This window comes from Prionailurus viverrinus, chromosome B4, assembly GCF_022837055.1.
Source record: "Prionailurus viverrinus isolate Anna chromosome B4, UM_Priviv_1.0, whole genome shotgun sequence".
In the NCBI taxonomy this organism is placed as follows: Eukaryota; Metazoa; Chordata; class Mammalia; order Carnivora; family Felidae; genus Prionailurus; species Prionailurus viverrinus.
The window spans coordinates 61634504-61660414 of NC_062567.1; the positions used below are offsets into that span (position 1 = coordinate 61634504).

Genomic DNA, 25911 nt, shown 5'->3' on the forward strand with positions numbered 1-25911 from the left:
AAATGTTTGCATTAAAAGGATAGGTTTTATTTTGCTGGCGAGCTATTGCTTATGATAAATGTTTGAGATGAGGCATTGAAATGTGAACTGTTTGTGAGATGTATTGGTCCTTGGCTTCTTTCTAATGGAGTCAGATGTCCTATGGGAAAGATGCCTTTATTGCTTCAAATTCAGTCTAAAGTCGTTAACTCTTCATGATAGCACTTCTTCAGAGCAAGATTTGTGTACGCTTCAAAGTGAGAATTGCAGAGTTTTGGTTTCGTTATAGCTTTGTTTCTGTTTTTTTCTTTCTATTTTTTGTTTCCAGTTTTTATTTAAATTCCAGTTCGTTAACATACAGTGAAAGGTTAGTTTCAGGAGTGGAATTTAGTGATTCATCACTTACATATAACACCCAGTGCTCCTCATAACAAAGAGCCCTCCTTAATACCCATCACCCATTTAGCCCAAACCTCTGCCCACTTCCCTTCCAGCAACCCTCAGTTTATTCTCTGTAGTTTAGAGTTTGTTTTATGGTTTGCCTCTCTTGATTTTTTCCCCTATGTTCATCTGTTTTTTTTTTCTTGAATTCCACATTTGAGTGAAATTATATGGCATTTGTCTTTGACTGACTCATTTAGGCTTGCATAATATGCTCATGCTCTAGTTCTGTCCTTGTTGCAAATGGTAAGATTTCATTCTTTTTTATGGCTGAGTAATATTCCATTGTATATATATATACCACATATTCTTTATTCATTCCTCAGTCAATGGACACTTGCACTCCTTCCATAATTAGGCTATTGTTGATAATGTTGCTATAAACATTAGGGTGCATGTGTCCCCTTGAGTCAGTATTTTTGTATCCTTTGTGTAAATACCTAATAGTGTGGTTACTGGATCTTAGGGTAGTTCTATTTTTAACTTTTTGAGGAACCTCCATACTGTTTTTCCAAAGTGGCTGCACCAGTTTGCATTTCCTACCAACAGTGTAAGAGGGTTCCCCTTTCTCCTCATCCTCACTAACATCTGTTCTTTCCTGTATTGTTAATTTTAGCTATTCTGACAAGTGTGAAGTGATATCTCACTGTGGTTTTTATTTGTACTTACCCGATGATGATTTATGTTGAACATCTTTTCATGTGTCTCTTAGCCATCTGTATGTCTTCTTTGGAAAAATGTCTATTCATGTCTTCTGCTCATTTCTTAAGTGGATTATTTATTTTTTAGGTGTTGACTTTGATAAGTCTTTTATAGATTTTGGATACTAGCCTTTTATCAGATGTCATTTGCAAATATCTTCTTCCATTCCAAAGGTTGCCTTTTAGTTTTGGTGATTGTTTCCTTGACTGTGAAGAAGTTTTTTTGAATCTTCATGAGGTCCAATAGTTCACGTTTGCTTTTGTTTCCCTTACCTATGGAGATGTATCTCAGAAGAAATTGTTATGGCCAAAGTCAAAGAGGTTGTTTCCTGTGTTCTCCTTTAGAATTTTGATGGCTGTCTTACAGTTAGGTCTTTCTTTCAGTTTGAATTTACTTTGTGTAAGAAAGTGGTCCAGTTTCATTCTGCATGTTGCTGTCATTTTTCCTACATCAGTTGTTGAAGAGACTGTCTTTTTTCCATTGGATATTCTTTCTTGCTTTGTTGAAGATTAGTTGGCCATATAGTTGTGGGTCCATTTTCTGTTCTGTCTTCTGTTCCATTGATCTATGTGTCTGTTCTTGTGCCAGTACCATACTGTCTTGATCACTACAGCTTTCTAACGTAACTTGAAGTCCAGAATTTTGATGCCCCCAATTTGCTGTTCTTTTTCAAGATTGTTTTGACTATTTGGTTTCTTCTGTGGTTACATACAAATTTTAGGATTGTTTGAGCTCTGTGAGAAATGTTGGTAGCATTTTGATAGGGATTGCATCAAATGTGTGGATTACTTTGGCTAGTACAGACATTGTAAAAATATTTGTTCTTCCAATCCATGAACATGGGATGTTTTCCCATTTCTTTTTGTCATCTTCAATTTCTTTCATAAGTGTTCTATAGGTTTCAGAGTACAGATCTTTTACTTCTTTGGTTAGGTTTATTCCTAGATATCTTATGGTTTTTGGTGCAATTGTAAAGGGATTGGTTCCTTGAATTCTTTTTCTGCTTCTTCTTTATTGGTGTATAGAAATGTAACAGATTTCTGTACATTGATTTTATATACCTGCAACTTTACTGAATTCGTGTATCAGTTGTAGCAATTTTTTGGAGTCTTTCAGATTTTCCACATGGAGTATCATGTTGTCTGCGAATAGTGAAAGTTTGACTTCTTCCTTGCTGATTTGGATGCTTTTTGTTGTTGTTGTTGTTGTTGTTGTTGTTGTTGTCTGCTTGCTGAGGCTAGGACTTCCAGTACTATGTTGAATAACATTGATGAGAGTAGACATCCTATTCTTGTCCCTGACCATAGAGGACAAGCTCTCAGTTTTTCCCCATTGAGGATTATATTACCTGCGAGTCTTTCATATATGGCCTTTTCTATGCTGTACTTTGCCACATGCTTTTTCTGCATCTATTGAGTGGATCATTTGGTTCTTATCCTTTCTTTTATTAGTGTGGCGTATCGGGGCGCCTGGGTGGCTCAGTTGGTTGAGCGACCGACTTCAGCTCAGGTCACAATCTCACGGTTCGTGAGTTCGAGCCCCGCGTCGGGCTCTGGGCTGATGGCTCAAAGCCTGGAGCCTGCTTCCAATTCTGTGTCTCCCTCTCTCTCTGCCCCTCCCCTGTTCATGCTCTGTCTCTCTCTGTCTCAAAAATAAATAAACATTAAAAAAAAATTTTTTTTTAAATGTGGTGTATCACGTTGATTGATTTGCAGATACTGAACCACACTTACAGCCCAGGAATAAATCCTACTTGATTGTGATAAATGCTTCTTTTAATGTACCATCGGATTCGATTTGCTAGTATTTTGTTGAGAATAATGGCATCCATGTTCACCAGGGATATTGGTCTATAATTTTCCTTTTAAAAATTTTTGAACAATGTTTATTTATTTTTGAGAGAGAGAGAAAGAGAGAGACAGAGTGCAAGCTGGGGAGGGGTAGAGAGAGAGGGAGCCACAGAATCTGAAGCAGGGTCCAGGCTCTGAGCTGTCAGCACAGAGCCGACTCAGGACTCGAACTCCCAAACCATGAGATCATGACCTGAGCCGAAGTTGGACACTCAACCAACTGAGCCACCCAGGCACCTCTGTAATTCTCCTTTTTAATGGGGTCTTTATCTGGTTTTGGAATCAAGGTGATCTGTCCTCATAGAATGAGTTGGAAGTTTTCCTTCTATTTCTATTTTTTTGAAAAGTTTGAGAAGAATAGGTATTAACACTTCTTTAAATGTCTGGTAGAATTCTCCTGGGAAGCCATCTGGCCCTGGACTTTTGTTTGTTGGGAGATTTTTGATTACTGTTTCGATTTGTTGGTTATGGGTCTGGTCAAGTTTTCTATTTCTTCCTGTTCTCGTTTTGGTAGTTTGTATGTTACTAGGAATTTATCCATTTGTTTGAAATTGCTCAGTTTGTTAGCATATAATTTTTCATAATATTCTCTTTTAATTGTATTTCTGTAGTGGCAGTTGTGATCTCTCCTCCCTCATTTGTGATTTTATTTATTTGGGTTCTTTCTCTTTTCTTTTTGATAAGTCTGGCTAGGGGGTTATCAATTTTAGTAATTCTTTCAAAGATCCAGCTCCTGGTTTCATTAATCTGTCCTACCTTTTTTTTTTAATTTTCTGTATCTTTTATTTCTGCTCTAATCTTTATTATTTTCCTTGTTCTGCTGGCTTTAGTATTCATTTGTTGTTCTTTCTCTACCTCCTTTACATGTAATGTTAGGTTGCATATTTCAGATTTTTCTTGTTTCTTGAGGTAGAACTGTATAACTGTATACTTTCCTCTTATGACTGCTTTTGCTGCATCCCAAAGGTTTTGAACTATCTTGTTTTGTTTATCATTTATTTCCATGTATTTTTTAATTTCTTCTTTGATTTCTTTGTTGACCCATTCGGTTTTTAGTAGTATTTAACCTCCATGTATTTGCGGTCTTTCCAAATTTTTCCTTGTGGTTGACTTCTAGTTTCATAGTTTTGTAGTCTGAGAATATGCATAGTGTGATCGCAGTCTTTTTGTACTTGTTGAGTGCTGATTTGTGACCCGATATGTGATCTATTTTAGAGAATGTCCCATGTACACTCAAAAAGAATGTGTATTCTGCTTTAAGATGAAATGTTTGAATAATCTGTGAAGTTCATCTGGTCCAGTGTGTCATTGAAAGCCATTTTTCCCTTGTTGATTTTCTGCTTAGAAGATCTCTCCATTGCTATAAGTGAGGTGTTAAAGTCTCTTATTATTATTGTTGTTATTATTATTATTTTATTTAGACAGAGAGTGAGCATGAGTGGGGGAGAAGGCAGAGAGAGGGAGGGAGGGAGAGGGAGGATGTCAAGCAGGCTTCACTCTCAGCATGATGCCTGAGGCGGTGCTTGATACGACAACCCTGGGATCATGACCTGAGCTGAAATCAAGAGTCAGATGCTCAACTGATTGAGCCACTCAGGCACCCCTAATGTCCCCTACTATTATTGTATTATTGTCAGTGAGTTCTTTATGTTTGTTATTAATTGATTTATATATTTGAGTGTTCCAAGTTGACATAAATATTTCCAAGCTTTAGATCTTCTGGTTGGATAAACCACTTTATTATGATATAGGTATTCATCTCTTGTTACAATCTTTTGTGTAAAATCTAGTTTGTCTGATATGAGTGTTGGTATTCCAGCTTTCTCTTGATGTCTGTTTGCATGATAAATGGTTCTCCATCCCCTCATTTTCAATCTGCAGATGTTTTTAGGTCTGAAATTGGTCTCTTGTAGGCAGCATATAGATGGGTCTTTTTTTTTTTAATCCATTCTGACACACTGTGCTTTTGACTGGAGCATTTAGTCCTTTTCCATTCAGAGTGATCATTGATAGATATGAACTTAGTGCCATGGTAGTACCTGTAAACTCCTTGTTTCTGGATATTTTCTCTGTTCCTTTCTAGTCTTTGTCCCTTTTGATGTTTCCTTTCCATTCAGAGTCTACTTTAATATTTCTTGCAAGGCTGGCTTAGTGGTCATGAACTCCTTTAGTTTTTGTTTGCCTGGGAAACTCTTTATCTCTCCTTCTATTCTGAATTACAGCCTTTCTGGATAGTATTCTTGGGCTGCACATTTTTCCCATTCAGCACATTGAATATATCATACCACTCCCTTCTTGCCTGCCAAGTTTTGAGGAAGGGGTATGCTGCTAACCTTATTTGTCTTCTTTTACAAGTCAGGGACTTCTTTTGTCTTGCCGCCTTTTGGATTTTTTCCTTATCTCTATATTTTACCAATTTAACTATGATATGTCTTGGTGTTGACCTGCTTTTGTTGATTTTTGATGAGAGTTCTCTGTGCCTCTGGGATTTAGATGTCTGTTTACTTCCCCAGATTAGGGAAGTTTTTAACTATTATTTCCTCAGTCAACCTTCTGCCCCCTTTTCCTCTGTTCTTATTCTGGAGCTCCTATGATATGAATGTTATTAGGCTTTATGGATCACTGAGTTCTCAAAGTCTGCATTCATGATCTAATATTTTTCTTTCCCTCTTCTTTTCAGCTTCACAATTTTCCATAATGTCATCTCCCATTTTTTAAAGGTTTGTTGATTTATTTTGAGAGAGAGAGAGAGAGAGAGAGAGAGAGAGCAAGCAGGGAAGCGGCAGAGAGAGGGAGAGACAGAATCCCAGAGCAGGGTCTGAACTGTCAGCCGAGTGCTCAAACTCACAAACTGTAATATCATCCACCTGAGCTGAGATTAAGATGCTTAACTGACTGAGCCACCTAGGCACCCCCATAATTTTATCTTTTTTTCTTTTTAACAATGTTTATTTTTGAGAGAGACAGAACATGAGTGGAGGAAGGACAGAGAGAGAGGGAAACACAGAACCTGAACCAGGTTCCAGGTTCTGAGCTGTCAGCCCAGAGCCCGAAACGGGGCTCAAACCCACAAACTGCAAGATAATAATCTGAGCCAAAGTCAAATGCTTAACCAATTTAGCCACCCAGGTACCCCCATAATTTTATCTTCTATATCACTTATTTGTTTCTCTACTTCTTCCATCCTCGTGGTCATTACATCCAGTCAGTTTTGCATTTTGGTTATAGCATTTTTTATTTTGGCCTGACTAGTTTTAGGACTTTTACCTCTGCAGTAAGGGACTCCATGGTGTCTTCTATTCTTTTCTTAAGCCTAGCTAGTATCCTTATGATTGTTGTTTTAAATTCTGGCTCAAGCATATTACTTATATCTGTTTCGCTTAGATCCCCTGACCTAACCTTTTCTTGTTCTTTCTTTTGGGATGAATTCCTCCATCTTGGCATTTTGTCTAGCTCTCTGTCTTCTTTTGTATGTTAAGAAAGTCTGTTATGTTTCCTCCTCCTGACAGAAATGGATTTATGAAGCAGAGGTCATATACCGTCCAGAACCTGGCGCTTCAGGAAGTGTCTCTGGTGTATGCGATGTGCACTCTGCTGCTGTTTTTTGGCTGCTCTTTCCCTCAGGTCAATCTTCTGCAGAGTTTCTCTGTAGAGAGTTAAACTAAGCCAGAGTGTGGCTAGTTTTAACTAGGTGTGCTCTGATCTACTTGTTAAAGAAGACCTGATGTTATTTCCACTAGAGCTGAAGCTTTGCAGAACTCTGTGATCGGTAGTAGACATGGTGTGTGTTTGTTGGGGGGTGGGGGTGGGGGGTTGTGCTGGTCTTCTGGAGGAGAGGCCCATTGCACTGATTCTTAGGCATACTTCCCCCCAAAAAGCAGTACCTGCAATGTGCAGGGGGGTGGGCCTTGGTGTAAGCAGTTTATTTAGGCTGCCACTGTCGGCACTGTGCTGGTTAATGAAGTTAGTTTATGCTGAGGAGTGGGGAAGAGAAATGGTGTCAGCTGCCTCCCTTGTCCCCAGCTAGGGGAGTTTGTGCCTGCTGTTGTCTGGGAAGTCCTCCCAGAAGGGCAAACCATCTCCCCTCGTATAACCTAGGCATCCCTCATATCCTTGCCCACACCCTGTCTGTGTCTGGGCCATCTGCCCACCAGGCAGCACAGGCTTTGTTGCTCTTGTATAGTCACTAATTCGTGTCCAGTCAGGACCTGATCCTGATTACCCTTTTTTAAAAAAACATTTATTTATTATTGAGAGACAGAGAGAAACAGAGCATGAGCATGGGAGGGGCAGAGAGAGAAGGAGACACAGAATATGAAGCAGGCTCCAGGCTCTGAGCTGTCAGCACAGAGTCTGACATGGGGCTCGAACTCAAAAACCGCGAGATCATGACCTGAGTCGAAGTCGGATGCTTAACTGACTGAGCCACCCAGGCACCCCTGTTTTACCCTTTTTAAAAAAAAATTAATGTTTTTTTTGTTGTTGTTGTTTTTGTTTTGTTTTTTTTTTAGAGAGAGAGAGAGAGTGCAAGTGGTGGAGGGGCAGAGAGAGTGGGAGACACAGAATCTGAAGCAGGCTCCAGGCTCTGAGCTGTCAGCACAGACCCCAGTGCAGGGCTCCAATCCACGAAACACGAGATCATGGCCCAAGCCAAAGTCGGATGCTTAACCGACTGAGCCAGCGAGGCACCCGATTTTACCCTTTTTTATATTGATCCACTTCTCTTTTATTTTTATGCCATTATTTAAATCTGATCGTCCAGTCAACCCTTGGCAGTTGCAAGTGATAAGGGGCTTAGTGGTTTACACCATTCAGCTGTACAGATACTATCATTTTACTGTCTCAAAATAACATTTTTCAGTGATTTGGTCTGTGGATTGTTTAAAATTTTCCTTTAAAAGGCAAAAGTCTTGCAGTCAAATAAACTTAGCAAACACTGCATACCATGTCTTGCTCTTACAAAGTTTCAAAGCATACTAGCAAATGAAGTGCTCTGGGAAGTCCAGCAACAACAACAAAAATAAGCGCATGACTTTATTTAATGTAGTATTTCCCAAACTTATGTTTGAATGACTCCTAGTAACTCTATATAGAATAGCCTAATTCAGAACTCACTGTGGGAAATGCTGTCCTGAAATCATAATTCTCTTCTTCTTTATTACTCTTGCGCAGCCACAACAAATCTTCTACTTCCTTTTTCTTGCTGAGCATGTTTGTTTTAAGCCACATTTCAAAATTACCCTGTTTGTTCTTCCTAGTTATTAAGTCTAGATTGCAATCAAAGATACCGACTCTTTGGTACTCTGGATATTGTGTTTTCTTCATTGGTAGCTCTCCTGAAGACTTGTGAAGCCCACATACTGCCTGTTAGAGCAATAGGGTTTACCTTATTGTGATTTTGGAAGAAAATCCTTATGTGTCCATCAGCTTGTTATCACAGAGATGTCTTGCTCTGTTTCTCATTCATTGTACCCATTCTTATGAGAGATAACATTGCGAGTCATGTCAGTCATATATCAATACAGTAAATGAGTTTATCAAATCTTTTCCTTAGTGCAAATTTCTAGAGATGGAATAAAGTATAAATATGCATGGAATGGGTGTCACCAATAAGAATTTCTTAACACTAGGGGATTTTACCTAGGGGATTTTACCTACCTGCTTCGTAGGTGTGCTTTTGAAATTTTTTTTCAGTTTATGAACTCACATGTATAAAATATACTCAACCCTACAAAGACTTCCTTAGCTTCTCTTCATGTTACCACTAATCCTGTTCAAGCTTGAAATGATGAGTTGAGCTCTGGGATACAACTACCATGTGTGACATGCCCACTGGATTCTAGGGCACTGTGATAAACAATTACTGAGAAAGTCCCTGCTGTCATGGCTCTTACATCTAGTAGGAGAAAAAATAGCCAATAAGCAAACAAACAAATCAGTAGCGATAAGCATTTTCCAGACCATTAACACAGGATTATGTGAATGTGACTGGGTAGCTACTTTAGATTGAATGATCAGGAAAAGCTTCTTATGGAGAAGACATTTAGGTTGAAATCCTAATGAAGAAACAGCAATGTGAACAAGGAAAAGGGAATCCCCAAATGCAAAAACTCTAAAGGAGGACCCAACTTGGGGTGGTTGAGAAACCAAAAGGCCAAGGAAGGGAGCCTCATGGGTGAATGCGAGCAAAATAGATGATGAGCTCTTTATTTTTTTTTTAATTTTTTTTTAACGTGTATTTATTTTTGAGACAGAGAGAGACAGAGCATGAACAGGGGAGGGGCAGAGAGAGAGGGAGACACAGAATCTGAAACAGGCTCCAGGCTCTGAGCGGTCAGCACAGAGCCCGACGCGAGGCTCAAACTCACGGACCATGAGATCATGACCTGAGCCGAAGTCGGATGCTTAACCGACCGAGCCACCTAGACGCCCCAATGATGAGCTCTTTAAAGGAGGTAGGAGGCAGGGCACATGGGGTTCTGTTAGCACTGGTAAGGATTTGAGAATCATTAGCATATAGGTGGTTTATTGAAAGCCAGAGACCTTGACAAGGTTGCCTTTGGGGAGTAAGTAGACAGAAAAGGGGGGTTACTCAGCATAGATTTGGAACAGTCAACATTTAGAGATTGAGCAGAGAAAGATGAGGAGCAAGTCAGAAAGGACTCTAAAGAAGCAACCAGTGAGGTTAGTTTAGATGTCTGGAAAGCCATTGGAGAAGGTGTTTCTAAAAGGAGGGAGTGGTAAATCCCATTGAAGAAGTGGAGTAAGAGGAAAACAGATATGCTTGTTACAAATCTAGTGGCAGCATGCAAAGTCATTGATGACTTTGATGAGAGCAGTTTCAGTGTTCCTTGGAATGGACTGAAGACAAATATGATCTGAGAAAGGGTGATCATGCATAAAGAAATAGAGATACAGATATAAAGGTCAAGGGTTTTTTTAAATAAATTTTAAAAATATTTATTTATTTATTTATTTTCAGATATAGAAAGAGAGCATGAGCACAAGCAGGGGAGGGGCAGAGAGAGAGAGAGAGAGAGGGAGACACAGAATCCAAAGCAGGCTCCAAATTCTGAGTTGTCAGCAGAAAGCCCGACATGGGACTCAAACTCACAAACTGTGAGATCATGACCTGAGCCAAAGTCGGATGTTTGACTGACTGAGCCACCCGGGCGCCCCAAGGTTTGTTAGTTTTAAGGAAGGATTTGTTATCTTTGTGAACAGTAGATTGGAAGCAACTAATGAAAATGAGAATGGGAATAGGAGCCAAACCTTGCCTTCCTCCCCACACTACCACAACCAAGGAAATGTGAGACAAGGTTCTAGGGGAGGGAAGGAGAAACTGATGATAGGAGAACAGGGAAGCAGGAAACTTACTACATTGTGGACATGTAGCATGACCACTAGTGCTTAAGACCCATTTGGATTTGAAAGAATCAAGACTTTTTTGGTTTTTTAATCGATCCCTCCTACCAGGTACCATTTTAATCCACAAAACAACCCTTGGAGGTGGTTCCTCCTGCAAGAAAAGAAGCAGACATGGAGAAGTAAGTAACCTCGGCCAAAGTTAGTAAGTGTTGGAGTATGGCTGCTCAGCTTTGGGCATGCAAGGCAGAGTTAAGCTTTATGATCAAGAGAGAGGGATGGAAGGGAATTAAATGTGTTTGCAAGAGAGTAAGTGTGTGACAGTAGTGGGATCGAAGCTGGATGAGGAGGGAAGTGAAGACCCAAGGTCATAGATAATGAGCAAGTTGGAGATCAAAGGTGGAAGAATGGCTGGGTTAGGAGAATCAGAGATGATTTAGAAGAGTAGGAGATTTAGTTACTGGTGACAACATGACAGAGTGGGTGGCTGACGTGTGATAGAAGAGCAAATCACCCGAGTTGAGGTTGAGGAACTGAGAAGTCAGGACCTGTCCCACGATGTGTCATCCAGTAGCCCCATCCTTCTTCTTGCCTCGCGCAAGAGAAACTCAGAGACTTGTGCTCACGGAATCCTCAAATAAAGCATATGCTGGTCCTAAGGCATGGAGAGTTGGGGCAGTGCAGGTGGCAATGTCAGCAGGTTCCCTTGGGTTAAAGCGGGTCACGACCCCTTTTCCTCTCCGTTCCCCACCCCTACACTTTCCTCAGCTACCCAATTCCAGGCATTCTTGGCCCCAGGGCAGAGAATTCTTGGCCCAGAAGAGGCAGAGAAAACAATGGTCCACTCCTCTCACCAACTGAGAGAAGTGTTAATTTTTGGCAAGGGAAGGAAAATAAGCAAACTGCCTGGCAGTGGCAACTTTGTGGCAGAGAAGTGAGAAATAACCCCAACCGTTCCCCCTCTGAAGCTTTTCCCACTTGGACCAGCATCTCTGGTCCAGATCAGATCAGAAGTTCCTGCTTTGACTATCCAAATTGATACTACTTACAACTTTATAAGCCACATCACTAACTCTCACATTCACTTTGTCGTAAATGTCTTTTCTTCTTACAGCTTGATTTAGGTGCCTTTATCCTTACTCTGTTTTTTCCCCTCTTCTTTTCTTATCATGTCAGCCATTCTAGCTGCAGCGTACCTCAGTACTCCTAGCTCTCTCACTTTGGCTCTTGGAGTGGCTGCTCAAGTTCATTCTCTGTGGCTCTCTCTTCTTGTAGCCCACCCTCCCTGCTCCAAGCAGGGTCACTTGTCAAACTATAGGTCTGATCACATGACTGCTTTGCTTAAGAGACTGTGATGGTTTGTTCTCCCCGATTCCTTTGTTTAACATAGAATTTCCCGCAAAATTGTCTCGAGTTACTTTGCTCCAATCACACCAAACTGCACTATTTTCTAACCTACAGCCCATTTAAGGACTTAAAATGTTCTAAGCACTGAAAACATTTTGGTTCTTCCTCCATCCCATAGATTAACAATACTAGTCTGTAATTCAACATTTTATTGTATGGAATAATACTGAACTTAGACCTAAGCTAAAAATAATTGTCCATTTTCTAGATTTTTTGTGAATTTCTCTTTCTATCTCTCTGTCAGTGCTTTATCTTTACTGATTTCCGCAAAGTAATGCCCAGTCTGACCACTGGGTATTTTTTTTTTCAATATATAAAATGTATTGTCAAATTGGTTTCCATACAACACCCAGTGCTCATCCCAAAAGGTGCCCTCCTCAATACCCATCACCCACCCTCCCCTCCCTCCCACCCCCCATCAACCCTCAGTTTGTTCTCAGTTTTGAAGAGTCTCTTATGCTTTGGCTCTCTCCCACTCTAACCTCTTTTTTTGTTTTCCCTCCCCCTCCCCCATGGGTTTCTGTTAAGTTTCTCAGGATCCACATAAGAGTGAAAACATATGGTATCTGTCTTTCTCTGTATGGCTTATTTCACTTAGCGTCACACTCTCCAGTTCCATCCATGTTACTACAAAGGGCCATATTTTGTTCTTTCTCATTGCCACGTAGTACTCCATTGTGTATATAAACCACAATTTCTTTATCCATTCATCACTTGATGGACATTTAGGCTCTTTCCATAATTTGGCTATTGTTGAGAGTGCTACTATAAACATTGGGGTACAAGTGCCCCTATGCATCAGTACTCCTGTATCCCTTGGGTAAATTCCTAGCAGTGCTATTGCTGGGTCATAGGGTAGGTCTATTTTTAATTTTCTGAGGAACCTCCACACTGTTTTCCAGAGTGGCTGCACCAATTTGCATTCCCACCAACAGTGCAAGAAGGTTCCCGTTTCTCCACATCCTCTCCAGCATCTATAGTCTCCTGATTTGTTCATTTTGGCCACTCTGACTGGCGTGAGGTGATATCTGAGTGTGGTTTTGATTTGTATTTCCCTGATAAGGAGCGATGTTGAGCATCTTTTCATGTGCCTGTTGGCCATCCAGATGTCTTCTTTAGAGAAGTGTCTATTCATGTTTTCTGCCCATTTCTTCACTGGGTTATTTGTTTTTCAGGTGTGGAGTTTGGTGAGCTCTTTATAGATTTTGGATACTAGCCCTTTGTCCGATATGTCATTTGCAAATATCTTTTCCCATTCCGTTGGTTGCCTTTTAGTTTTGTTGGTTGTTTCCTTTGCTGTGCAGAAGCTTTTTATCTTCATAAGATCCCAGTAGTTCATCTATGCTTTTAATTCCCTTGCCTTTGAGGATGTGTCAAGTAAGGAATTGCTGCGGCTAAGGTCAGAGAGGTCTTTTCCTGCTTTCTCCTCTAGGGTTTTGATGGCTTCCTGTCTCACATTCAGGTCCTTTATCCATTTTGAGTTTATTTTTGTGAATGGTGTGAGAAAGTGGTCTAGTTTCAACCTTCTGCATGTTGCTGTCCAGTTCTCCCAACACCATTTGTTAAAGAGACTGTCTTTTTTCCATTGGATGTTCTTTCCTGCTTTGTCAAAGATGAGTTGGCCATACGTTTGTCGGTCTAGTTCTGGGGTTTCTATTCTATTCCATTGGTCTATGTGTCTGTTTTTGTGCCAATACCATGCTGTCTTGATGATGACAGCTTTGTAGTAGAGGCTAAAGTCTGAGATTGTGATGCCTCCTGCTTTGGTCTTCTTCTTCAAAATTACTTTGGCTATTCGGGGCCTTTTGTGGTTCCATATGAATTTTAGGATTGCTTGTTCTAGTTTCGAGAAGAATGCTGGTGCAATTTTGATTGGGATTGCATTGGATGTGTAGATAGCTTTGGGTAGTATTGACATTTTGACAATATTTATTCTTCCAATCCATGAGCAGGGAATGTCTTTCCATTTCTTTATATCTTCTTCAATTACCTTCATAAGCTTTCTATAGTTTTCAGCATACAGATCTTTTACATCTTTGGTTAGATTTATCCCTAGGTATTTTATGCTTCTTGGTGCAATTGTGAATGGGATCAGTTTCTTTATTTGTCTTTCTTTTGCTTCATTGTTAGTGTATAAGGATGCAACTGATTTCTATACATTGATTTTGTATCCTGCAACTTTGCTGAATTCATGTATTAGTTCTAGCAGACTTTTGGTGGAGTCTATCAGATTTTCCATGTATAGTATCATGTCATCTGCAAAAAGCGAAAGCTTGACTTCATCTTTGCCAATTTTGATGCCTTTGATTTCCTTTTGTTGTCTGATTGCTGACGCTAGAACTTCCAACACTATGTTAAACAACAGCAGTGAGAGTGGGCATCCCTGTCGTGTTCCTGATCTCAGGGAAAAAGCTCTCATTTTTTCCCCTTTGAGGATGATGTTAGCTGTGGGCTTTTCATAAATGGCTTTTATGATGTTTAAGTATGTTCCTTCTATCCCGACTTTCTCAAGGGTTTTATTAAGAAAGAGTGCTGAATTTGGTCAAAGGCCTTTTCTGCATCGATTGACAGGATCATATGGTTCTTCTCTTTTCTTTTATTAATGTGATGTATCACGTTGATTGATTTGCGAATGTTGAACCAGCCCTGCGTCCCAGGAATGAATCCCACTTGATCATGGTGAATAATTCTTTTTGTATGCTGTTGAATTCGATTTGCTAGTATCTTATCGAGAATTTTTGCATCCCTATTCATCAGGGATATTGGCCTGTAGTTCTCTTTTTTTACTGGGTCTCTGTCTGGTTTAGGAATCAAAGTAATACTGGCTTCATAGAATGAGTCTGGAAGTTTTCCTTCCCTTTCTATTTCTTGGAATAGCTTGAGAAGGATAGGTATTATCTCTGCTTTAAATGTCTGGTAGAACTCCCCTGGGAAGCCATCTGGTCCTGGACTCTTATTTGTTGGGAGATTTTTGATAACCGATTCAATCTCTTCGCTGGTTATGGGTCTGTTCAAGCTTTCTATTTCCTCCTGATTGAGTTTTGGAAGAGTGTGGGTGTTTAGGAATTTGTCCATTTCTTCCAGGTTGTCCAATTTGTTGGCATATAATTTTTCATAGTATTCCCTGATAATTGTTTGTATCTCTGAGGGATTGGTTGTAATAATTCCATTTTCATTCATGATTTTATCTATTTGTATGATCATCTCCATTTTCTTTTTCAGAAGCCTGGCTAGAGGTTTGTCAATTTTGTTTATTTTTTCAAAAAACCAACTCTTGGTTTCGTTGATCTGCTCTACAGTTTTTTTAGATTCTATATTGTTTATTTCTGCTCTGATCTTTATTATTTCTCTTCTTCTGCTGGGTTTAGGCTGCCTTTGCTGTTCTGCTTCTATTTCCTTTAGGTGTGCTGTTAGATTTTGTATTTGGGATTTTTCTTGTTTCTTGAGATAAGCCTGGATTGCAGTGTATTTTCCTCTCAGGACTGCCTTCGCTGTGTCCCAAAGCATTTGGATTGTTGTATTTTCATTTTCGTTTCTTTCCATCTATTTTTTAATTTCTTCTCTAATTGCCTGGTTGACCCACTCATTCTTTAGTAGGGTGTTCTTTAACCTCCATGCTTTTGGAGGATTTCCAGACTTTTCCCTGTGGTTGATTTCAAGCTTCATAGCATTGTGGTCGGAAAGTATGCATGGTATAATTTCAATTCTTGTATACTTATGAAGGGCTGTTTTGTGACCCAGTATATGATCTATCTTGGAGAATGTTCCATGTGCACTCGAGAAGAAAGTATATTCTCTTGCTTTGGGATGCAGAGTTCTAAATATATCTGTCAAGTCCATCTGATCCAATGTATCCTTCAGGGCCCTTGTTTCTTTAGGGACCGTGTGTCTAGATGATCTATCCATTTCTGTAAGTGGGGTGTTAAAGTCCCCTGGAATTACCACATTCTTATCAATAAGGATGCTTATGTTTATGAGTAATTGTATTATATATTTGGGGGCTCCAGTATTGGGCACATAGACATTTATAATTGTTAGCTCTTCCTCATGGATAGACTCTCTGATTATTATATAATGCCCTTCTTCATCTCTTGTTACAGCCTTTAAAGTCTAGTTTGTCTGATATAAGTATGGCTACTCCAGCTTTCTTTTGGCTTCCAGTAGCATGATAAATAGTTCTCCATCCCCTCACTCTCAATCTAAAGGTGTCCTCAGGTCTAAAATGAGTCTCTTGTAGACAGCAAATAGATGGGTCTTGTTTTTTTATCCATTCTGATACCCTATGTCTTTTGATTGGCGAATTTAGTCCATTTATGTTCAGTGTTATTATAGAAAGATACGGGTTTAGAGTCATTGTGATGTCTGTAGTTTTATGCTTGTAGCGATGTCTCTGGTACTTTGTCTCACAGGATCCCCCTTAGGATCTCTTGTAGGGCTGGTTTAGTGGTGACAAATTCCTTCAGTTTTTGTTTGTTTTGGAAGACCTTTATCTCTCCTTCTATTCTAAATGACAGACTTGCTGGATAAAGGATTCTCGGCTGCATATTTTTTCTGTTCAACACATTGAAGATGCCAATCCTGCCAATCCTTTCTGGCCTGCCAAGTTTCAAAAGAGAGATCAGTCACGAGTCTTATAGGCCTCCCTTTATATGTTAGGGCATGTTTATCCCAGCTGCTTTCAGAATTTTCTCTTTATCCTTATATTTTGCCAGTTTCACTATGATATGTCGTGCAGAAGATCGATTCAAGTTACGTCTGAAGGGAGTTCTCTGTGCCTCTTGGATTTCAATGCCTTTATCCTTCCCCAGTTCAGGGAAGTTCTCAGCTATTATTTCTTCAAGTACACCTTCAGCACCTTTCCCTATCTCTTTCTCCTCTGGGACACCAATTATGCGTATATTATTTCTTTTTAATGTACCACTTAGTTCTCTAATTTTCCCCTCATACTCCTGGAATTTTTTATCTCTCTTTTTCTCAGCTTCCTCTTTTTCCATAATTTTATCTTCTAGTTCACCTATTCTCTCCTCTGCCTCTTCAATCCGAGCTGTGGTCGTTTCCATTTTATTTTGCATGTCATTTAAAGCATCTTTCAGCTCCTGACTGTTCCTTAGTCCCTTGATCTCTGTAGCCAGAGATTCTCTGCTGTCCTCTATACTGTTTTCAAGCCCAGCAATTAAGTTTATGACTATTATTCTAAATTCACTTTCTGTTATATTATTTAAATCCTTTTTGATCAGTTCATTAGCTGTTGTTATTTCCTGGAGATTCTTCTGAGGGGAATTCTTGCGTTTGGTCATTTTGGATAGTCCCTGGAGTGGTGTGGACCTGCAGGGCACTTCCCCTGTGCTGTGGTGTATAACTGGAGTTGGTGGGCGGGGCCGCAGTCAGACCTGATGTCTGCCCCCAGCCCACCGCTGGGGCCACAGTCAGACTGGTGTGTGCCTTCTCTTCCCCTCTCCTAGGGGCGGGATTCACTGTGGGGTGGCGTGGCCCATCTGGGCTACTTGCACCCTGCCAGGCTTGTGGTGCTGGGGATCTGGCGTATTAGCTGGGGTGGGTAGGCAAGGTGCACGGGGGCAGGAGGGGCAGGCTTAGCTCACTTCTCCTTAGGTGATCCACTTCAGGAGGGGCCCTGTGGCAGCGGGAGGGAGTCAGACCCGCTGCCGGAGGGGTGGCTCCACAGAAGCACAGCGTTGGGTGTTTGCGCGAGCAAGCAAGTTCCCTGGCAGGAACTGGTTCTCTTTGGGATTTTGGCTGGGGGATGGGCGAGGGAGATGGCGCTGGCTAGCGCCTTTGTTCCCTGCCAAACTGAGCTCCGTCGTCCCAGGGCTCAGCAACTCTCCCTCCCTTTGTCCTCCAGCCTTTCCGCTTTCTGAGCAGAGCTGTTCACTTATGACCTCCCAGATGCTAAGTCCCGCTTGCTGTCGGAACATACACCGTCTGGCCCCTCCACTTTTGCAAGCCAGACTCGGGGCTCTGCTTGGCTGGCGGGCTGCCCCTCCGCCCCCGCTCCCTCCCGCCAGTCCGTGGAGCGTGCACCGCCTCTCCGCCCTTCCCACCCCCTTTCGTGGGCCTCTCCTCTGCGCTTGGCTCCAGAGACTGTTCTGCTAGTCTTCTGGTGGTTTTCTGGGTTATTTAGGCAGGTGTAGTGGAATCTAAGTGATCAGCAGGTCGGGCGGTGAGCCCATCGTCCTTCTACGCCACCATCTTCTGCCCTCCCTTGACCACTGGGTATTTTAACACTGCCCTCAACACAAATATGACTCTGCTTTTGTTTCAAAAGTTTACTTCTGACTAGAAGGGCTGTCTCTTTATAGATTTAGTTAACTCTACTACATGTCTTTCAAGGTCTGCTCAAACGTAACTTCCTTTGTAAGGTTTCGCTGACTTAACCAGTAGTAATTGACTGCTCAGCCTTGTGGTGTGAACCTCTCTAACAACACTTGTTCTGTTGTGTTATGGTGAATTATCTGTGTGTCTGGCATCTCTGCTCCTTTCCCCATGTTACATTATTAAATCCTTATAATTACCACATAATGTTAAGTATTAGGATCCCCATTTTACAGATGAATAAACTGGAGGGTCTAGTTCCCATCTCACACAAGCTATTATAAAGACCTAATGTGACAGTGAATTAACTAATTTATAAAAGACTAAGCTATATGACTGGAAGGCATTATTTACACAATATTTTGTGTGGTAACAAATGCTTAGATTTTCTTCTTGCCGATAATAGAAGGAATGTATTGTTTGCGCAAAAAGAAATCCTTTTAATATCAATTAAAATAAAACTAAGAATGCTGCTATGCTCTAGTGCAATGCAAATAATGAGGATAGTCAACCCCAAACATTTCAGGTCCATTTGCTCTGAGGAGGAACTGGAGCTCAGGTCTCTGGAGGTGACAAACTAAAGCATTCCCTAGTCGTACCTTGTCTCCCTTTCTCTCCTGCTTTATTTTTCTCACTCTCCTTATTCTTTATGGGGTTTTTAGAAGAGCTCAGAAACATCTTATCCCAGGAAGAAAAAATTGTAGGAGATAAATGTATGATGCGTGACACAAAAAACAATAGGAGAAATCTTTTAAATTTATGATGGAAGCAAAGAACATTGCTCAAAGAATGTAGTCTTTGCCAGTTCAAAAACAAGGACTTCTAGCAAAATACATAAGACCAGGGGCACCTGGGTGGCTCTGTCGGTTGAAGGTCTGACTTCTGTTCAGGTCATGATCTCACGGTTCATGAGTTAGAGTCCTTCATTGGGCTCGCTGCTCTCAGTGTGGAGACTGGAGTCTGCTTGGAATCCTCTGTCTTCCTTTCTCTTTGCCCCTCCCCTGCTCACATGTGCTCTCCCCCCCCACCACCTCAAAGAAAAATAAACATTAAAAAGAATACAGAAGACCAGTTTTCTTCCTTTAGGCCTTATGTCTGTTTCCTTGTTAGCTAGTCTTTGAACTTAACCTGTCTCCCAGCTAAGCTCCTCCTTTTCCTTATTTAGCATCAGGAGTTTTCATTAGCCATTTTATGAGTTATTTGATAGTGACGCTCATTAGCGTTGTTGTGGCCTTAAATTTGACATTTACCATCTTACTGTATAAGATTTTAATGGTTAATTCTCAGTGTATTCAAGCTAGGCTTCTGGTTATTACATTTTTTTACAATGTCCACATTCACATTTTAGAGCATGTGTTATATCTTAACATTTTTCTTTACAATTTTATATAAATGACTGGCATCCAATTTATCAGGCTTCTTCACATCTTTATGCAGGTAAATATGGACAACTAAATAAATATATATCACTCAGTTAATGGTAAGTTTCTCAAGAAATAGAACAATATTATTTCAAGGTTTCATGTTCTGCAAAATAAAAGAATTTAATGAAATATTTTAATTTGGCTTTATAGCCAAACTCCACTATTTTTCATTCTATACTTATTGAGCACGTGTGTCCAAGGAACAGGGAATAAAGTAACATTTCTGCCTCCAAGTTGCTAGACTACATAGTGAAGAAGAATTATAGCAAGTCTAGTTATTTCACAGATTTAGGTATGTTTTATTTCAAAGTGTCTTATTCTCCCTTTGGTCCCCACTCTAAAGCAATGCAAGACCAAAAGCCATCATCCCAGCAGTAATAGTCTTCTTTAAATTTTGAGTTAACCATTTGTATTCCTGTTTGTTGTTAATTCCATGGTTATAAAGGCCTAAAATTTGCCAGGTATTAGGGACACATCGATGAGCAATACAGAAAAGGTTCATTATGTTCAGATGAAAAAGGAAATTTAATGTCAAAAGTATAAAAGGTACGTGAATGATTTCCAGCAATGATTGGTGCTATTCTTTCAATGGTTATTTTTTGAGTGCCTACTATATGCTAAAGGCTGACATATAAAGTAAATCATGTAAGGTGAAGGGAGGGCCAGGGAGCTGTCATCTTAGCTGTTTAGAGAAGGTCCCTCTGAGGAGATGACATTTGAATTGAGATCTAAATGACAAGCAGAAGCAGAAGAGTTTTTTTGACCTGGGTCCTCAGAGTCTATGGATAGAATTCAGGAGACTTGATGATAAACTTGGGTGGGAAAAATAATTACATTGCGTTCACTGAAGTCAGGCTGAAATTTGACTTTGTCTTGATGTGAATGTAGGCGTCAAACCTCAGTAGTATCATCATCGCCTGTTACTTTGTGATCAGTATTTTCATACCACATCTCTGTTCTTGCAGGTATTGAAATATCATCATTGCTTTGAAATTATGGTATTTCTTAGATCTGCCACTAAATCTGATTATTACGTTGTGTTAATAAAGAAGCACACGTGATTATGCTGTCAGTCAGTATTGCTGTGTAGTCACCTCAACATTTAGAGGCTTAAAGCATCACTCCGTGATTCCAAGGATCGGTCATTTGGGTTGTGGTCGGCTGAGCAGTTCTTATGGACAGGCCTGCAGTCACTCACAGGGCTGCTTGTCACCCGGCAGCCCAACTGAGCAAAATAGTCCACAAAGTCCCTCTCCCGTGCTTGGCAGCTGGTGCTGACTGTGGGCTGGATGGCATGGCTCCTGCAGGCGGGCCTGGCTTCTTCGTACGGTGGCACTGTTCCACCTCGTGAGGCTGAGGCTCAGAAATCCCACAACACTTCCACCACCTTCTGCAGGTCAGAGCAAGTCAGAGGCCAGCTCAGAGTCAGCTTAAGAGGAGACTCCAAGAGAAGTATGATTAATTGGAGTCCATTACTGTAATAAATGACCTGATTGCCATATCGTAATTTTTAAAACATTGTATTAATTTAATTGTAATATAATCAGTATCCTTTGTGATCCTGTCAAAGCATAAGCTCTGAGGGAGGAAATTTTCCCTCCTCTCTGTGCCTGAGCCAAAGAATTAAACATAAGACATTTTATATAAGACATACACAAGATACGACAGGTGAACAAGAAGAAAGCATACAAATTAACTTTTTTATGTGTACACAGGGGGCTTTAGAAGGAAAATGAGAACCCAAAGAAGCCATCAAGCCCCCAAACTTATATATACCTTTTACACAAAAAATGATAAATTGTGGGGATGTGACAAGATAGGATAACTTGTGCTAGGGGCAGGACATTGTGGAACAGTGACTAGGAAATGTATGGAGAACCTAATAGAAGATCAGGGTTATTTTAGTAGGTTTGTTTGTACAAGTCCATTTTGGTGCCCATACTGTCTCTGCTGATAAGAATGTTCTTCTCTTCTGGTACAGGGAGAGCACCTTTCTCAGGGGCAGTTTCGTGTCCTGCTTTTAGGTAGAAAGGGGGAGGACAGAGAGAACCCTTCCTGCATCAGCTGTTTCTCAAGGGCCTGCAGCTCAAACTAATCAGTATGCATGCTCTGAACCCTTTAAAATATTATTCTGAGAAAAGCTTCATCACCTTGAACACGTTGTCAAAGAGGGCCATGGCACAAATGAGGTCAAGAACCCTTGATCAGGGGGCACATGGGTGGCTCAGTTAGTTAGGCATCTGACTCTGGCCCAGGTCATGATCTGGCGGTTCACACGTTCAAGCCCCACATCCAGCTCTGTGCTGACAGCTCAGAGCCTGGTTCCTGCTTCATTCAGATTCTCTGTCTCCCTCTCTCTGCCCCTACCCTGCTTGCACTCTGTCTCTCTCTCTCTCTCTCTCTCCAAACTAAATAAACATAAAAAATAAAAAAATAAAAAATAAACTGATCCGGAGGCAAGAAGTTCTGGGAGGGGAAGTGCAAAGGCCTCAAGGCAGGAGCAAGCTGGCAAGTCCAACATGGTTGGGGGGCACGAGGAAAGCTACTGAGACTGCCACGCATGACCAAGGGCTGGACAGACGCAGGTCAGACCATGTGGCTTATTGGGAAACTTGTGGATGGACAGCCCCCATACTTGGAGGCTGGAAAGTTGGTACTGTATGTGTACTAACCTATGATTTTCTTTTATATTTCATAATATATTGTAGCTATATTTCTCTTTCAGTATATTAAGCTCATTTTTTTCTCATTCTTTTTTTTTTTAATTTTTTTTTCAACTTTTATTTATTTTTGGGACAGAGAGAGAGAGAGCATGAACGGGGGAGGGGCAGAGAGAGAGGGAGACACAGAATCGGAAACAGGCTCCAGGCTCTGAGCCATCAGCCCAGAGCCTGACGCGGGGCTCGAACTCACGGACCGCGAGATCGTGACCTGGCTGAAGTCGGACGCTTAACCGACTGCGCCACCCAGGCGCCCCTCTCATTCTTTTAAATAATTTTATAATGCCAATTCAGCAGATGCCTGATTCTTTATTTCATTGTTTCCCCGATAGCCAACATATAGGCTATTTCCAGTTCTTTGTGTAAATATATACAGGTTTACTTTTCTCTATGAAAATACTTTTAAAATTGTTTTTTCTATGTAGAATTGCTGAATCTCGTGTATGTGCTTTTAAAGTTTTGTCACATACCACTACATTGCCATTCGAAAGATGGTGGGACTGACTTACATTCTATGAGGTGTTTTTGTTATTATCTGTAACCACCAAGGTATCTGTACTTTATAAAACCTAGCATAAGAAAGTTTTATATCTATTGTCTATTCTGTTGTTTCAGAACAATGAGATGGTGGAGCTACAGAGAATACGGATGAAGGATGAAATCCGAGAATACAAATTCCGAGAAGCCCGCCTCCTTCAGGACTACACTGAGCTGGAAGAAGAAAATATCACGTTGCAGAAACTCGTGTCCACGTTAAAGCAGAACCAGGTGAGGTTCAAAAAGTTTTTGAGTTACACTCCAGATAGAGCCACATCTTCTGACCACCAAGGTTAAATCTCTTTATTTCTCAGAAAGGAACTTGCCTGAATTTGCCTTAATCTTCCTACAATATTTATGTGCTGGTATTTCCTGACCCTCCTCCTGTTTCAGCTAACCTTTAAAAGTCAAACCTGGAAGGATAATTTACAATAAAACTTTGCTGGATAAGAAGCAATATCTTAGTTTATCCTGTAGCCCTGTGTTAACTTATTTTAGGTGGAATTGAGTTGTATTATAATCAATTTAACCTGACAGCTTCTCATTAAGAGCAATCCCTTCTCTCTCTTTCTGTAGATTGCTTTCAAATCACACAGGAAAAGGGATTATGAAATATAAATGAATAAGAATAAAATTATAAGAAAAAGATAATATCTGATTTTTCTTCAGCTGTAACCTGACCAAAAACATTGCGTGTGGACGTTCAAATAATTTTTTTTTTTTTTTTGTAGTGAGGCTTAGTTTAATTGCTTAATTTTCCAGATTGGTTTGCTTGTGGTATGTTACAGTAAGTAACAAAAGTAAGTAACTTAGTAAGTAAACTTAGAGGCCATCCCAGGTGTATGCTTCTATTTCTCCTCCCTTCCCAAGCTGATATCTCTATCCAAAACTATTTTGGGGTTTGATAGATAACAAGGGTTGGGAAGGGAAAGAAAGAATCCAGAAGAAAAAAAAAATCCACGTGTTGACACAATTGAAATTTGATTTCTGATCATTGCTACTTCTCCCCAGCTTTGGAATGTTGGGGAAACAAAGTATCTACCAGGGAGCACAGGAGTGGGGGGGTTGGTTTCAGACCATTACAAAGGGCTACCAGGACATCCCCCTCTGTTTTTACCTCAATCCTTGCAGTTTAAGTACTGACTCCCTGTGTGTATGTTCTGTTCTGAGGGCTGGTGAGCATCCCAGGTCTCAGTTTGGCTGGGGTCAGTGAGCTCACGTGAAGAAAATCAGTCTGAGAAAAAAATTTTAAGTATGTTTCTGAGAAACTTCTTAAGAAGGGTATTTTTTTTGTTGTTGTTTGGTGTTTTGGTCACTGATGAAGAATGCAGAGGACTTGAAGCGAATTTACTTGAAGTGCAGATATTTGAAGTGGCCATTAGCTCCAGTCCTTCTAAACCCTCTCTGCACAGGCAGGAGTGTGGCCAGACAGCCTTGCTGTAGCCTCCCATCACTGCATGTGGTAGACTGATAGAGTCGGGAGGTTAATTTAGGCCAGTATTAGGTATTCTTGAAAGTCTGCCAAGGTATCCTGTGAGTATTCATTAACCCAGATGCCGTTTCTGTGGGAATCCGTACTATTAGTCTGGCTGATTACTGTTTATGGCTCATCCATGCCCTTCCACCAGTAATTGAAATATGGAAATCAAATGCATAACTCAGAAGTTTGAAAAAAGACAAAACAAACAAATGGGAAAATGTACGCATCTCTCCAGTTTTATTTTCTAGATGCAATATGGTAATTTTCCCAATCAAGTGTCTAATTAATTAACTTGAAATCATTTTCTGCACAAAGGGCCATTCTGGCTTATTCCCTGACAAATGGATACACTGTAGTGTTATAAGTCTCTCCCAATTAAGAAAATGCTAGGTTTAGCTTTTTGGTGTTTTTTCCTCCTGTTGGCCTTTATTGCCAGGAGTTAGAATCCATCATAAACTCTCTTCCCAATTAATGCGGTATTAAGTATAATATTTTATGTATACATGCCACAGTTGGTTTTTTTCCCCAAAGAAATGACGGTGCTGGCTTTCAATCTCAAAACTGGTCTGAATGTTGCTTTGTACTGAAGCTCCCTAAGCAAAGTATACTCCCACAGCCTGGGTATTGACATTTCTCTGAATAGGTAAGCTAGTAGCATTGTAAAATGCTTAGTTCAGAGAACTAGAAGATTCTTTTTCTTCCTGAGGTTCTATTTCTCTTTTAACTATTTATTATTTTCTAAATAACTCTGGTTTAAATAGCACTTCTTATTCTCTATATAGTTCCTATATATTACTTTGTTTATTTTCTATCCCCCTCAACAATTATATGGCACTTAGTACAGAGCCTGACCCATAGAAGGCATTGAATAGACATCTGTTAAAAGAATGAGTAAATTGTTTCTTTCTTTCTCTTATATTCATTCTTTTCAGCTTAGAAAGGAAATTATAATTTCAGATAATTATAATTAACCAAACCACATTTTATTGTTTTATTTATTTTATAAATATGAAATATATGGGAACACCAGAGAGTCGACTTTGAAAACTTTAGCTACTTTGCTCTGTGTGCTGGTTTGGTTCCGTGTACAAAATAAAATCAGGTCCAGTCTTATAAATATAAATATTTATTATTTATACCTCGATATTTTTTAAAAATAAAATATCTGAAAGAAGTATAGGAGCCATGAAGAGAGGTCAAGTGAACTGTCAATTTCCTACCAGAAAAACCCACTGATGAAGCAGAGCTATTTATTAGACCTCTCCCAGTAAGAGACCACCCACCTCGACAGAGCCTCAGTAATGTCTAAAATGGGAGGTTTAGGGAAAGGGTGTTCATAGGATTTTAGGCTCTGGACTGGGTTTTGCATGGTGGGGAGCTGGTTGGGATAGATTGAGTCTATGACATAATGGCTGTCAGTTAGGAGGCACAACAAAGCAAGGGTCCTGATGTGTGGGTCTCATCTTTTAGGAGCAAGTATTTCCCACAAGCAGCCAAGTTTTTTATCCCTCATCTCAGTATTGGTTAACACAGAGTTAACAGAAAAATTTGCCTGGTCCCAGTATTACCTACAGGGCAGGGAATTATGTTAGCTTCAATTTCTAGAGATGTACAGGTGGGGGGGGGGGGGGGAGGGCGGGCGGAAATAATAAGTTCTCTGTCCCTAATATCTCACA

General features: G+C 40.4%; 1 protein-coding gene across 1 annotated transcript in view; it reads left to right on the forward strand.

Annotated features, from left to right (window-relative positions):
• Nucleotides 1-25911, forward strand: part of BICD1 (BICD cargo adaptor 1) — a 251571-nt gene that overhangs the window by 167933 nt on the left and 57727 nt on the right. The window contains exon 3 of the mRNA XM_047866664.1: nucleotides 22834-22986. Within this exon, the coding sequence (XP_047722620.1) occupies nucleotides 22834-22986 (153 nt within the window). The remainder of the gene's footprint in view (nucleotides 1-22833; nucleotides 22987-25911) is intronic.